The sequence below is a fragment of the Scleropages formosus genome, chromosome 3 (genome assembly GCF_900964775.1).
Source record: "Scleropages formosus chromosome 3, fSclFor1.1, whole genome shotgun sequence".
Classification (NCBI taxonomy): Eukaryota; Metazoa; Chordata; class Actinopteri; order Osteoglossiformes; family Osteoglossidae; genus Scleropages; species Scleropages formosus.
Genome location: NC_041808.1, coordinates 181,279 through 195,731, shown reverse-complemented (window position 1 = coordinate 195,731; position 14,453 = coordinate 181,279). Strand labels below are relative to the sequence as shown.

Below are 14,453 nucleotides of genomic sequence, written 5' to 3'. Positions count from 1 at the left end.
CGACGAACACCCCCCCCCCCCCGCATGGTTGCCATGACAGCAGCAGCACTGCACCATTCATCTGCTTCAGCCCTGGACTTGAGCTCCCACCGACACTCCCACCACAGAGCCACTCACTCACACACACGCATGCGCACACACACAAACACACGCGTCCGCGCAGGGGTAGGGAGGCGGGGAGGGAGGAGCAGAGGCATCGCTCGCCGTCCTCTGCCGTACCTTCATCCTCCTTGCTGTCCAGGAGCAGCCTCGTGGAAGTGATGCCGCCTGTTTGGGGCTCTGCGCGGTGACGAGTCGCCTGCCGGCCCGGGGTGCAAGAGGGAGCCGAGCTGCTCGTGTCCCCGGACCGCGGAGCGGTTGGTGTGGGCGGCCGGGCACCGACGGGCCTGCTGTCCCAGCACGGGGCGGGTACTGCGTGGGCGCTGGAGTGATACCGGTGAGTCTTCCTCTGCAAGACCTGTGCCCCTCTCTCTGTGTCCGTGTCGCTGCCTGGTCATGTGACCACAGAGGTGACAGAGTATGTGTGTGTGTAAATCTCAGGCTGTGTGGCTTTGTGCGTATCTGATTCTGCGTTCCTGCAGTGTCATACGGAGTACGGTAAAATGGTGTACTGAGGTGTACTGTGCTATAGAGTGATGTACTGTGATATATAGTTTGGTACAGCAGTGTACATCACTTCACAGTGGTGTTGAACAGTGGACAACGGTGTATTGCCATGTACACTACTGGGGTACTGGAAGAAACAGCCGGTAGCGTAGTGGTTGCAGCTTTTGACCTAAAGGTCACAAGTTCAGATCCCAACCCTGGCAAGTTACATAACATTTACATTTTACATTTTACATGTACGTGTGTTCATTTATCAGAGGCTTTTCTGCAAAATGACCTCTCAGAGAAAATACAATGTGTTCATTACATTAGGAGGAAGAGACACTTGGATACAGACATGTGATACTTACTGTTAGTACAGTTAGTTTGTTTCTTTCCACCATATGAACCAATGTTCATCACACGAATAACTGCATAAAACTCAGAATACCGACAGTTCCTGATTACCTTCCGACACATTTTTTTTTCCTTTTTTGAAAGGCACACAAACATTTACATATTACAGTTATTTATTTACCTGACGCTTTTCTCCGAAGCAACTTCTAATGAACTCTATGTAGCGTTATCAGCCCACACACCTTATTTACCGCGGTAACTTACACTGCTAGATACACTACTTACACTGGGTCACTCATCCATACATCAGTGGAACACACACACACACACACACACACACACACTATGGGTGAACCTCAGCAGCATGTGTTTGGAGTGTGGGAGGAAACCAGAGCACCTGGAGGAAACCCACACAAACACAGGAGAATATGCAAACTCCACACAGACTGAGTGGGAATCGAACCCACGTCCTCTCGTACCACCCAGGCGCTGTGAGACGGCAGCACTACTCGCTGTGCGACCGTGCCGCCCCACATATTATACAGGAGTAGCTGTGTAAAGGGTTATCTGGGCATCATCATAAAGTTATGGTGCATGAACATTTACACATTACATGAACTTAAGAGATGATGAGAAAAGTGAGTCTGGAAGAGATGAGTTTTAAGACTCTTTTTAAATGTAGACAGAGATTCAGCAGTTCTGAGTGAGAGGGGGAGGTCATTCCACCACAACAGAGCCAGAACCGAGAACCTCCATGCTTTACCTTTCATGCACGGGAACACCAAGCGGTAAGATGTGGAAGAGTGAAGGGGTCTGGTTGGGATGTAGCGAATGATCAAGTCTTGTAAATATCTGAGATACATTCGTAACCATAACCAGGGTCTTAAATATGATCCAAGCAGCTATAGGAAACCAGTGCAGAGAAACGGGCAGAGGAGATACATGGGAACGCTTCGGCAAATCAGACACAACTTGTACCGTGGTATTCTGTATCAGCTGTACAGGTCTGATGGCAGGAGCAGGAAGGCCACACAGGAGAGAGTTGCAGTATCTAGACGGGATGGGGTGGTACTTATGGTGGATGGACAGTGGTGCTTACCCTAAGTTACTTCGGAAAAATTGCCTGCCTGTACAAATGGGTAAATAAGGGTAAGTAAATTCACATTGTAAGTCACTTTGAAGAAAAGCATAAAATCAATTAATAATAACATTACAATTAAATTGTAACTCTGTAGGGTCCTGTGGTTTTACTTTAGGGTACTGTAGATCACTGTGGTACACTGTACAGTGTTCTGACTTCAGGGTACTGTGGTATACCGTAGGGTACTGTGGTGTACTGTGCACAGTTAGTGTCACTCCACAGTCCATAATGCCCCCCGTCGTGCGTGGAACCACCCCGCCTGTGTGCGTCAGTGTGTTCTGTGACATCTGGGAGCCCTTTGCTGAGGAACGCAGGTTTCACGCTGACCGTCGTGCGGCGAAGGGGGGGCCACACGAGGGTGCAAACGGTGTTTATGTCCTGGCTGTGGCGCCACGTGTCCGAGTCTTTTTATCGTGTTCGTTCTGTCGCTCGCAGGGCTCCGACATCCGGAGTGTGTAGGTTCTCCGTGGGGGACGTGTCCATGTCCACATGATGGGTAAATCAGCAACTGCACCATTAACTGCAGATCACAGCAGCTGGTTTTCTTGTGTGTGTGTGTGCGTGTGCGTGTGTGTGGACAAGTCTTACTTTATGTTCATTTTCATGCTCGAAATGTGTGTAACTGTGTGGGAACAATGACAGTGACATGTCCTTAAAGCCTAATCTGTCACTGGTGTAAAATGGCCCAGACAGACAGTGAGTGGAACAGTTCAGTTAAAGAAACGTTGAGTTCGGGCAGCAGGTCTCTTGGTCTCTCTGTCTCTCTGCCTCACTCTTTCTGTCCCTTAGTCTGTTTCATTCTGTGTCTGTCTCTGTCTCTCTCTGTGTCCCTCTGTGCGTCTCATTTCAATGTTTCCCTGTCTCTGGTTTGGTCAGATGATTCCCAAACAGCCCCAGACTGAAGAGCTGTCTTTTCTCCATTTATGGACACTTCAGAGTTGAGGACACAGAGAGTGTAGATGTCCTCTTCCTGCTCCTGCAGTGCTGTGTCTTTCTTTGTAGCTCCGTGTCTTCAATTCACAGATTCAAATGATAATTAAAACTGGAATAAAATAAAGAGCAGAAATTCATTTCAGAAAGCTTTTGTTCACTGATTTTTTCATTTTTTCTCATTTATTCGTTTCGTTCTACTTCCTCTCCGAGAGGACGGTGAGCTGTGAGCTCCTGCAGCGTGTCCCGTATCTGTCCTTGGATACGTTCCTCATCATTCAGTTTCACCTCGTGGTCTCCCTGGTCAAACTACCCCAGAGTGTGTGTGTGTGTGTGTGTGTGTGTGTGTGTGTGTGTGTGTGGGTGGGACAAAGGCAGACAGTGGCGCCGCTGCAGCTGCACTAGAGTGGCTTCCTGAACCCATGTGTTGTGGGACGAGGCCCGCTGGACATAATGACACGACTGCGAAACTGCTGGACTGGGATCTGAGACCCTGAGTGTCGGGTGCTGGACGTTCTAGCCGTTGTTTTATTTTTCATTCCCTCACTAAATCTCTTTATTTAGCAACACCCTATGTGTGCGTGTGCGTGTGTGTGTGTGTGTGTGTGAGCGTGCGCATGCACGTGTCCCTGTGTCTGCATGCGCAGGGCCCAACTGAGGACCATGTCCTCTTGAGAAACGGGGTCCCGGGAGTCACCATGCGTGCCACAGAAAGGGGGCAAATCGCTGGGCTTTCCTCTCACAGCAAAGCATGCTGGGAAGCCACAGGACAATACTACTGGGCTGTCCGCTGTGTTCGTCACACGGGTCCGGGTTAGGGTTAGGCTAGGGTTAAGGTTATGATTAGGGTTAGGGTTGGGCTGCATCTCTCTGACCGCTCTCCTTGAGGCTACGATTGCCCTTCGAACCCAGCTGCACCGTGATTCACTCCATCTGCTCCATCTTCGCCGGCTGGGTCAGGTACCATTCTGGCTCGCACCTCAGCTAGTGGGACACGCAGCCGCGTCCTCTCATGGCCTCGTGCACAGGGCTCGTCTTGTTGCCTGAGCGCTCCAGCTGTTTGTTTTGGCAGATGTTGTGACTGCTGTAGGACGGAGGTCTGCGCCAGAAAAAGGAATAAACATCTCTGCGAGCCTTTCGCACTGGCCACATGGCGTCTCTCTCTCACACACACACACACACACACACACACACACACACACACACACACACACACACACACACACACAGGGTGTGGATTGTGGCCCATCTTGTTGCAGGGAACAGCTGGTACCCGCGCTGCCCAGTATAGAAGTTCCACTCGTGAAGAATGTGAACTTACACCTGTCATCAGACAAGACGGGGACCTTCATCAATCCATTTGTTCTTTGTAACGCACAGCGCAGCCGCAGAGAACAGAACACCAGTGGACATGTGGGCATTGTCCTCTTTGTCCAGTTTGCTGAAGGCTGACAAATAAATGTCTAACAGGACATTGTTATAGGGGAGGGGGCGGACGGAGAGACAGACAGGTGGACAGATGGACGGGAGCTGGTAGCGCAGTGGTCAGAGCTGATGCCTTTGGCTCTGAAGGTCCATCCGTCTTCCATCCCGCTTGTCCTAGTAGGATCGCGGTGGCAGCAGGGAGAGCAGAGAGGCCCAGCCGCCCCTGTCCCCCGCAACTTCCTCCAGCCCAACGTGGGGGATCCCCAGCCGTTCCCAGGCCAACTGTGAGATATAATCCCTCCAGCGGGTCCTGGGCCGACCTCGGGGCCTCGTCGCAGTTGGCCGTGCCCGGTATACCTCCAAAGGGAGGCGTCCGGGGGGCATCCTTATCAGATGCCCGAACCACCTCAACTGGCTCCTCTCAATGTGGAGGAGTAGCGGCTCTACTCTGAGCTCCTCCCGGATGTCCGAACTCCTCGCCCTGTCACGGAGAGTGAGTCCCAGCACCCTGCGGAGAAAAGTCATTTCGGCCGCTAGTATCCTCCATCTTATTCTTTCGGTCATCACCCAGAGTTGATGACCATAGGTGAGGGTAGGGACGTAGATCGACCGGTTAATGGAGAGCTTCGCCTTATGGCTCAGCTCCCCCTTCAGCACTACAGTCCGGTACAGCGACCGCATTACTGTTGCCGCTGCTCCCAGTCTGCGGCCGATCTCACGCTCCCTTCTCCCCTCACTCGTGAACAACACCCCAAGATACTTGAACTCCTCCACCTGGGGCAAATTCTCTCCCCTTACCTGGCTCAGCCCGAAAAGGCATCGTGGGGGGGCCATGTGGGCCCACCACCTGCAAGGTCCATCATGGGGGTCGGGTGCAATGTGTATCAGGCAGCGGGAGGGGGCGGGGTGGTGCATGGCGTCACGGCCCCTTGTGACAGAAACTGGCTCTTGGTACGTGGAATGTTACTTCACTGGCTCTGAAGGTTCAAATGCTGCCTTGTCCAAGGGCTCTGTAACAGACTAAAGGCTTCTTAGGGGTCCTGATGTCTGTCTCACAGCCTTGCCAGAGGAGGAAGTGCTGACCCCAAATGCCCAGGCTTGCAGAGGCCTCATGACTAGCAGCAGTGATTTGTACACTCGTTCATGAAAAAACACACATTGGGCACTTTATTAGGTACACCTATCCGGTGCAGGTTTGGACTCATTTTTGTCTCTTGAACAGCCTGAATTCCACAACAAGGTGGGGGAGACACTCCACAGGGCTCTGGGTCTGTGCTGGCTTCACATCTTCACACAGTTTCTGCACATTTTTTGGTGGTTGACATCACATTGTATCTCATCCTGGAGATGCTCCACTGGCTTGGAAGTTGGAGACAGTTCAAGCCCTGGTGTGTCATGATTGTGGAACATTATCATGCTGGAAGCACAAGTTTCAGAAAAGCTACATGAATGGACACCCCTGGTCAGAAACAGTGTTTTGGTGTTTTGTGGAATTCAGACAATGCCCAGTTGCTACTAAAAACCTAATTTGACAAAAAAAAAAATTCCCCACAGCATTACACTGCCGCCACCACCACCAGTGTGCACTGACTATGCCTATTCAGTGACGTGGCCTTTTGAGCTTGCAGTACACAAGAGGGAAGCTGGAGAGCTGCTTTCTTCAGGGAGCATCTCCAGGACATGGCGTAACAGCGCTTCCTGTTATTAGCAAACGTGCATTGATGTCACTAAGGAAAATCAGGCAGAAGGCTGGGAAGCGGAGACAAGGTCGTGCGTGAGTGACATCTGATCTCCAACGGAGATCAAGCAGAGCTTGGCATTTCACTTGCCAGTTGTATTTTAGCTGGATGTCATCATGTTCGCAAGACCAGGCCACGTTCACTCCCTCAACTGATGTGTGCCATAGTAAAGGTTTCCCACGAGCGGTTAGAATTGTCTGCGGTGTTCCTGCACTGGTTACAGAGAGCACAGCAGCGAGCCAAGCTGCCATTCAGGATCTCCACACTTTTGGCCCTGATCCCATCGCCTGAACAGTAGGGCCTCCTGCCAAAGAGAGGGGAGCCCAGCAAAAGGGTGCATCCTGGCTGTCACTCACCCTGCAGTCTATCACTCCTTGTGATTCAGGCCCCACAGTCATTACCAAAAAACATTTGAATAAAGAGGCTTTGAAGAGATGTCTATATCCTGCAGCACCAGTGCGGGCCGGGCTGGTGGTGCAACAGCCCCCCCTCCGTGTCACTTCTACGGGGGATGATGCTGGAGTGTGGGAAGAAGGCTCTTGGCGGTTTAAATATAGTCCTAACTCATGGAAAAGTGTATCTCCGTATCATTTCAGTAAACAAAATGTGGTATGCCAAGTAAAAGACCAGTGTGCATGGTATTGTACCCAGACACACTGTAGGCAATTTAGAGTCACCAGTATGAGACATCTGCGGACAGTGGGAGGAAACACGCTGGAACAAGGGAAGATCATGCAAATGTAGTAAAATAAAAGTAGCACAGACTGTAGTGTTACAGTTACAGGCTCACTCGTACCTCTCCACTAGCAATTAAAAGTTTTTCAAACCGCATGTACTTCATGTATTTAAATGGATTATAATATTTTATTGTTCTTTTCAGACGTGTAGCTCACTGTTAACATCTTGGAGGCATGCATGCAGAATGCCATTTGTTTGTCCACACACTTAAATAACAGGAGGGACTCACTTTTTTCCCCCGACTTCCATTTCTTGGCCCGAATGAACTATGTTGATGATGAAGGCGGGAGGAAACTCAGTTCCGGCTCTGATTGCTCATCGCTGAACTCTGATTGGTCATCGCTGAACTCTGATTGGCAGCTGCTGGCAAATTGTGGCCAATGACATTGATAGATGTGACACAGGAAACATTTTCACTGGTTCACCGTAAAACCGTCTGTGATTGACAGCTGTCATTAGCAGGGAGATGTGCAGACAATGTTGAGTCGCGGTGACACTGACTGAGAAAGACTTAGACATAAAATGGGAAAAATTCAGAAATTACAAGAAGAGGATCACAAAAATGTTCCAGAGTAAAAGAGCATTTTTTTCTTTACAAGGTTCTCTAAAAAATACTGTTTGTCCAGAAAGTACCGGAGTTCTGCTGGAGTATCAGGGCAGCACAGTGGCACAGCCAGTGGCGCTGCTGTCTCACAGCGCCTGGGTGGTGTAAGAGGACATGGGTTTGATCTTTGCTCATTCTGTGTGGTGTTTGCAATTTCTCCTCATGTCCGCGTCGGTTTCCTCCAGGTGCTCTGGTTTCCTCCCACAGACCAAATACATGCTGTTCAGGTGGATTAAAATTCACCCATAGTGTGTGTGAGAGTGACAAACGAAGTGTGTTTCATTGGTGTATGGATGAGTGACCAGTTGTAAGTAGTGTGTATAGCAGTGTAAATCACTCTGGTGGATAAGGTGTGGGCTGGTAACACTGCATAGTGTTATCATAGAGAGTGTTATACTGGAAGTCACTTTGGTGAAAAGCCTCTGCTGAACGAATAAGTGTGTGTGTGATGCGGTACGACCGCTTCCATTGACCGTTAAAATGAAGCATAAGGACTTGAACCCAGGTGCAGTAATGCCTTGCAGCAAGCAGCAAACCGCACACCGCACACCTCAGTCATGTGCCGCGCTCCAGGCCCTTAGTCATGTTCTCCCTAAATCAGCACTTTTCTAGGCGTCTTTCGCAGGCTCCACTGTCCCCTACTGCTCTGTGTGTGTGTGTGTGTGTGTGTGTGTGTGTGTTTTACAGAAGTACTGAGTGTTCGCAGCAGTGGTTCACCTTAAGCCTTGACCCTTCACCCTTGAGCCTTGACCTCATGTTATGTGATGACCTTTCTTGTGTTTAGACTAGGAGGGGAGTTCTTGTTCCCCCCAGCGCTTTTCCCTGCATGCTGCGCCGATGTGCTGACTGTGGTAAACGTGGTGAACATGGTGACGACGATGGACCATCCTCATTCTGTTGTGCCACAGTGAGCCTGTATCCCCAGCCCCCTTTCCAGCACTCGCGAGCCCAGAGCTGTGTCCAAGCCGCTGCACGCTAGAGCAGTGAAACATGACCTCATGTTGTACCGCCCCATGAGCGCTGTCTCTCACACACACACACACACACACACACAGTGGATAAGCAGTTCCATCTGTGCACTGCTCCTAGCACCCTACAACCCCCCCCCACGTGCCTCTGTCACTGTCTGACCTTCCCTTTTGCTCACCCTGTCTCTGTGTGTGTGTGTGTGTATGTGTGTGTGTGTGTGTGTGTGTGTGTAAGAGAGAGAGACAAAGGGAATGTGTGTACGCTCTCTAATCCCAGCTTTCCTGAGCAAAGCAAAGTTTGTGGAGAGCCCTCACATTCCTGAACTGGAGCTTTGCTCCCTGACACACACACACACACACACAGGCACACACACTCCATGTTTCCCCAGCCAAGGTTTGCACACTCACATGTGCTCTTCCTCTGGTGGGATACTGAGCCCCTTTCATTGTTCTTGTCCCTCCGTATGGTGTGTGTGTGTGTGTGTGTGTGTGTGTGTGTGTGTGTGTGTGTGTGTGTGTGTGTGTGTGTGCACGCACTCCTCTGTCCAAGAGTGTGTGCTATGCCCGGCGGCATCTCACTGACACCAGGCCCTGCGCTCGACTGGTTCGATGGTTTCCTACCCCCCCACCCCTCACTCGCCCGCTGGGTCGTTCCTCTCGGGTTTCCGCTGCTTTCTGCTCAAATCGGAGGCTCTGGTTCTGCGGACCCCTCCCTCCCTCCCTCGGCGAACACAAAGAAGCGTCGGCCCAGTGTGCGACGGAGCCCCGGGTCGCGCTGCCGGCCGGGACGGCAGCTCCTCGTCGGCGATCTCTCGTCCCGCGCGGACACGCGCGCCGACAGCTTGATCGGGACCCGCAGCCGCCGCTACGCCGCTATGAGCGGCCGGGTTCTACACACCTTCTCCGTCTTCAAGCAACTGGTGGACTTGTGCTGCTCCATGTGTCTCGCAAGTATGTCCCTCGGTGACATTGTCGCAGCGTTCCTTCAACGTTGCTTAAGTGTTCCTAGTGTTCCTACAGTGTTTCTAAAGCCTTCCTTAAGTGATCCTAGTGTTCCTATAGTGTTCCTTGGGTGTTCCTGCAGTGGTCCTATAGCGTTTGTAAAGTGTTCCTGGTGTTCCTATAGTGGTCCTAAAGTGTTCCTACAGTGTTCCTGCAACGTTCCTGAAGCGTTCCTGGTGTTCCTGTAGTGGTCCTACAGCGTTTGTAAAGTGTTTCTGCAGCGTTCTTACAGCACTCCTAGTGTTCCTGTAGTGTTCCTAACATGTTCCTACAGTGTTCCCAATGTGTTCCTAAAGCGTTCCTAACATCTTCCCACTGCGTTGCAACCGTGTTCCTGAAGCGTTCCGACGCTCTGTGTTTGTAACCCGGTTTATTTGTGTCTCTGTATCGCCATGACGATCCAAACATGGCTCCCCCCGTCCTCCTCGAGCTGTTCGAGAAAAGGTTGAGGTGCACGCAGCTCCGTTCCACACGGCTCTTTGACGGTTCGTGCTGGGGGTGGGGTGCGTTGTACTCCCTTCACCTTCACGCTTGTGGTTCATTTCACCGTGTTTCTGTTCACAGGCTGCTTCTCTCACTTTCATGTGTGGTCCAGAGTGTGTGGAGGACATGCATTGTCCTCTCCTGTCCTGTTTGTCCCCCCTCCCCTCCCCTCCCCCCAGTGAAAACCAGTGTGTCTCACAACTGCAGAGTCAGCATCGTGGTTGTGGTTTTGTGTGTGTGTGTGTGTGTGTGTCCTGGGGCTCTGTGGCAGCTCCCTTAGTCGCTTTGTCTGGACCTTTAGTTGCAGCCCGTTTGCCCTGTGCTCCAAAACACTTTACCGTCGGAGAGCGACGTGTCGTCCTTTACCGCTGCCCCCCCAGGAGAGAACGGAGCGCTCGACAGCGTTCGCACTCCTCACCGTCACGCTTTCAGCTCGATTCGCACCTACGGCCAGAACAGCAGCCCAAGCCACACATGCTGCTGCAGCTCTGCTCTGTGTGTGTCTCACGGGGGCTGTGTGTGTGAGCACCGTAAAGTGTGTGTGTGTGTGTGTGTGTGTGTGTGCGCGTGTGTGTGTGTGCGCGTGTGTCGTCAACCACATCATTCTTCCTTCCACTGTGTTGCTTCATGTGCAACTGGTAAATACGAACAGCAGCCCTGCCTCTCTCAACCAGAGGAGCGTCACTGTCTGTCACTGTCTGTCACTGTCTCTCATTGTCACCCTCACTGTCATTGTCTGTCACTGTCATTGTGTCCCTGTCCCCGTCACTCACCGTCACTCATTGTCATTGTCACTCACTATCGCTCATTGTCACCCTCAGTGTCCCTGTCCCCGTCACTCACCGTCGCTCATTGTCATTGTCACTCATTGGCACTGTCACTCACTCGCTCATTGTCACCCTCACTGTCACTGTCTCTCGCTCTCACTGGGTTCGAATCATGTCACGACACAGAAATGTTCCAGCACCCCAGATCACAGAAACTCCTTCTTTTCGCTTTCATTTATTTTTCCAACTTTGTCCTCCAAAGCTGCTTACACCCATTTATCCATTTATACAGCGGGGTAATTTTTACCGTGTCAGTTCAGGTAAAGTACCTTGGTCAGAGGAATTTTAGCAGGAGCTAGGATTCGAACCCAAACCACTGCACTGACCTGCTGCTACCCCGCTGCAAAGGGCTCCGGGGCTGAGCACTTGTGGGACGTTTCCCGGCGGAGCTGCTTGTGTTGCGCTTGGCATAGGTCACGAGGACAGGAGGACACAGGGTCAGTGGGACACGTGGCCTGTTCTTCGAGGCCTGGTGGTGTTTCGCATCACATGTCGCTGTTGATCTCATTCAGGACACAGTAGAAATACACTGTAAAGATGTAGTACTGTCCTGGTGCTGTTTTCAGTGAATGACTTTGAGGCATTGAACTCACACTCCCCTGCTCTGTGTGTGTGTGTGTGTGTGTGTGTTCTTTGCCCCATAGGCTGAGTACCACATGGCAGCAGCATAGCCCCCCCCCCCCGCCGGTCACTTCCTCCTGCACCTCACAAAGCATTACCACAGTCCTTACCACGGTAATACATCAGTAAGTTACACGTGGGCTTCATGTGAGCCATTAGTCAGCAGTCATTTCTGAAAGACCTTTCGCAGAACTAAGGTAATTATGAGACCGGAGAGTTTTAGCGCGGTACAGATGGTGCCGTGCGCTCGGGTGCTCTTTGTTGAAATGAGATGTGTTTCACAAAGTGACTCACGCTCGTTCTCTGCCTCCTGCTGCTTCTCCCTCTCCGTAGGTGTGCGGATAAAAATGGATGCGGTACGGGGCACATTTTACCATAACGTACCGCGCTGTGGTTCCAGGAGAGCGAGCTGTAAATGTGGCTCTGTGGAAATGGCTGAGAGGCCATCGTGCGACAGACCGCTGCGAGCCATACGGCGCCCCCTGCTGGCAGCCAAGACCTCCCTGCGAAGACCTCGGTCGCCCCTCGGGGTTGGGGGGGAGGTTACACCATGCAGCAGTGCATTCCTTGGCACACCGATAGTCACCATGACAACCATCTGTCTTCCTTTACTGCAGCAAAGGGATCCGGAGGGGGGAGGGGGGCTCCGCGGGCTCGTGTCGGCGTCCCGAACGGCGCCGGTGGATCCGTGTTTGTTATACAACAAGACGCTGCACCGTTTGGCCGCATCTCTGAGTCAAGAAACATGACGGCACCGTTGGAACGCGAACGCCTGCAAATGGGCTTCGGGGGAAACGGACGGTCGTTTTTTCGTTTTGTGGCCGTGTGGACAGGGGGTCGGAGGTCGGGGGGCCAAGGTCGAGAGAGACCCGCTTCTCGCAGAGACCGGCCTGCGGGAACCGTTATCCGCGGCTCCGGTGGGACCTGCTGCTCCGTGGCCCCCCGTGTTGCACAAAGAGGCGTGATGATGGTGCCCAGCTGGCCTGTGACACGTGGCGAGTAACATGCAGCGACACACTGTGGCAATTGCACGCGAGTTGTTATCGGCCAGAACTCATTTTTCTCCAGAGGAGCAGCGATGAGCGACGAGCAATGAGAGACAAGCGATTAGTGGCAAGACCAGCTATGAGCAATGACCAATGAGCGATGTCCAGCAAGCGATGAGTGACAAGCAATGAATGACAAGCGATGAGTGGCAAGAGACGAGTGACAAGCGATGAGTGATACATTTTGATGAATGATGAGTGACAAGCAATGAGTGAAAAATGATGAGTGACGAACGATTAGTGGCAAGAGACGAGTGATGAGTGTCAAGTGATGAACGACAAGCGATGAGTGACAAGCAATTAGTGACGAGTGGCAAGAGAGAAGTGATGAATGACGAGTGATGAACGAAGACCGAAAAGTAATGAGTGGCAAGAGACGAGTGACAATTGATGAATGACAAGCGATGAGTGACGAATTATGTTGAAAGATGAGTGACAAGTGATGAACAACAGGCAATGAGTGACAAACGATGAGTGATGAATGATTAGTGGCAAGAGACAAGTGATAAGCGATGAGTGACAAACAATGAGTGATGAGTAATGAGTGGCAAGAGACAAATGATGAATGACAACTGATGAGTGATGAATGGCAAGAGACGAGTGACGATTGATGAACGACAGGCGACGAGTGACAAATTATGATGAGCGATGAGCGACAAGTGATGAGTGACAAGTGGCGAACGATTAGTGGCAAGAGACAAGCGATAGGCAATGTCCGACGAACGATGAGTGACGAGCGATGATGAGTGCGACACGGGGCTCCGTTACGTTTGCTCTGTGAAATGAAAGAAAGGCAGGCGTTGGTAACTCGCTGCTGAAGCAGCACCAACACCAGCACTAACTCTGGTTGTGTTTCTGTTTATTCCCTTTGGCTTCGAGGCTTTTGAGGTACAAACTGGTCTCAGGTCAGTTTGGCGAAATCCAGGTTACATCATTAAGTGTGTCGAGTGTTTCAAAAGCGCTTGCAGAGAGCCTTGCGGTGTTCGTGTGCTTGCAGCGCTGCTCTTCAGTTCACACGCGCCACGCTCGCCTCGGACGGCTGCCGCAGCACTACCGTGTCGTGAACCCCGTACCGCGGTAGTACCGCGTGTGGAGCAGCGCTCCACAGGTGAAAGGCTGCCGCGTGTGCTGTTCGCACCGTGGTCTTTCGTTCTTGTTACAGTTTCTCTGTTTCTACATCTTACGTTTATCTGACGCTTTTCTCCAAAGCGACTTAGTGTTACTCCGCTTAGCGCTACTTGTACTTCCTACAGCTGGGATTCGAACCTGTCACCAACAGCAGCAGTCCTAACGACTTCACCATGCGCTGGCCCTGGGTTCTCTCTTGCTTGCGTGTGTGTGCGCGCGTGTCCCGCCTGACGCTCCGTGTCCACTTTGCGTCCCTGTCCGCAGGGGAGTCCACCCAGGAGCTGGGTCCCCCCCCGTCGGTGGACGAGGCGGCCAACACCCTGATGACGCGGCTCGGCTTCCTGCTGGGAGAGAAAGTGAGCGAAGGGCAGCCGGGGGTGCGGTTCACCATGGAGGAGCAGGACGACAGCCAGGTAGGACTCTGAGACGCGCGCACGCACGCACGCACATGCGGGTCCTCTTGAGTTGTACTTTTTTGCTCTCGTGCCACCGTGATGCAAAGACACAAGCAAAGGAAACGTGTCACAAGTGTGACATCGCTGTCACCGTTTCGCTGTGCCAGAGATGCTCTTCTCGTTTCGTGCTCCGGACGACGGCTTTCTCTGGAAGCTCGGTGCGCCGCCGGGACACGTGAGGAACCCGAGCGCTGCGGAGCGGAACGGAACGCGCCTTTAGCGTGTCGTTCTCGTGCTCCGCTCGAGCGTGTGTCCGTACGCATAAGGGCTCCTTACCGACCGAAACGCTAAGAATGAGAGATTTCCGAGCTCCGACTCCAAGGCGCTCGGGAAATAGCCACCGTACACTTACAGCGGAATCTTGTCTCCAAAGCCACTGGCAACGTTAAGGTCACAATTTTTGC

At 52.1% G+C, this 14,453-nt stretch overlaps 1 protein-coding gene across 5 annotated transcripts in view; it reads left to right on the top strand.

The window, feature by feature from the left end:
• Window positions 1-14,453, top strand: part of tanc2b (tetratricopeptide repeat, ankyrin repeat and coiled-coil containing 2b) — a 114,978-nt gene that overhangs the window by 57,779 nt on the left and 42,746 nt on the right. For 4 of the 5 annotated variants that reach the window (XM_029250454.1, XM_029250453.1, XM_029250455.1 and 1 more), the window contains one exon: window positions 13,859-14,007. In XM_029250454.1, the coding sequence (XP_029106287.1) occupies window positions 13,859-14,007 (149 nt within the window). Of the gene's footprint in view, window positions 1-95; window positions 437-13,858; window positions 14,008-14,453 lie in introns of those variants that run through there. The other variant, XM_029250456.1, reaches the window with a different exon arrangement.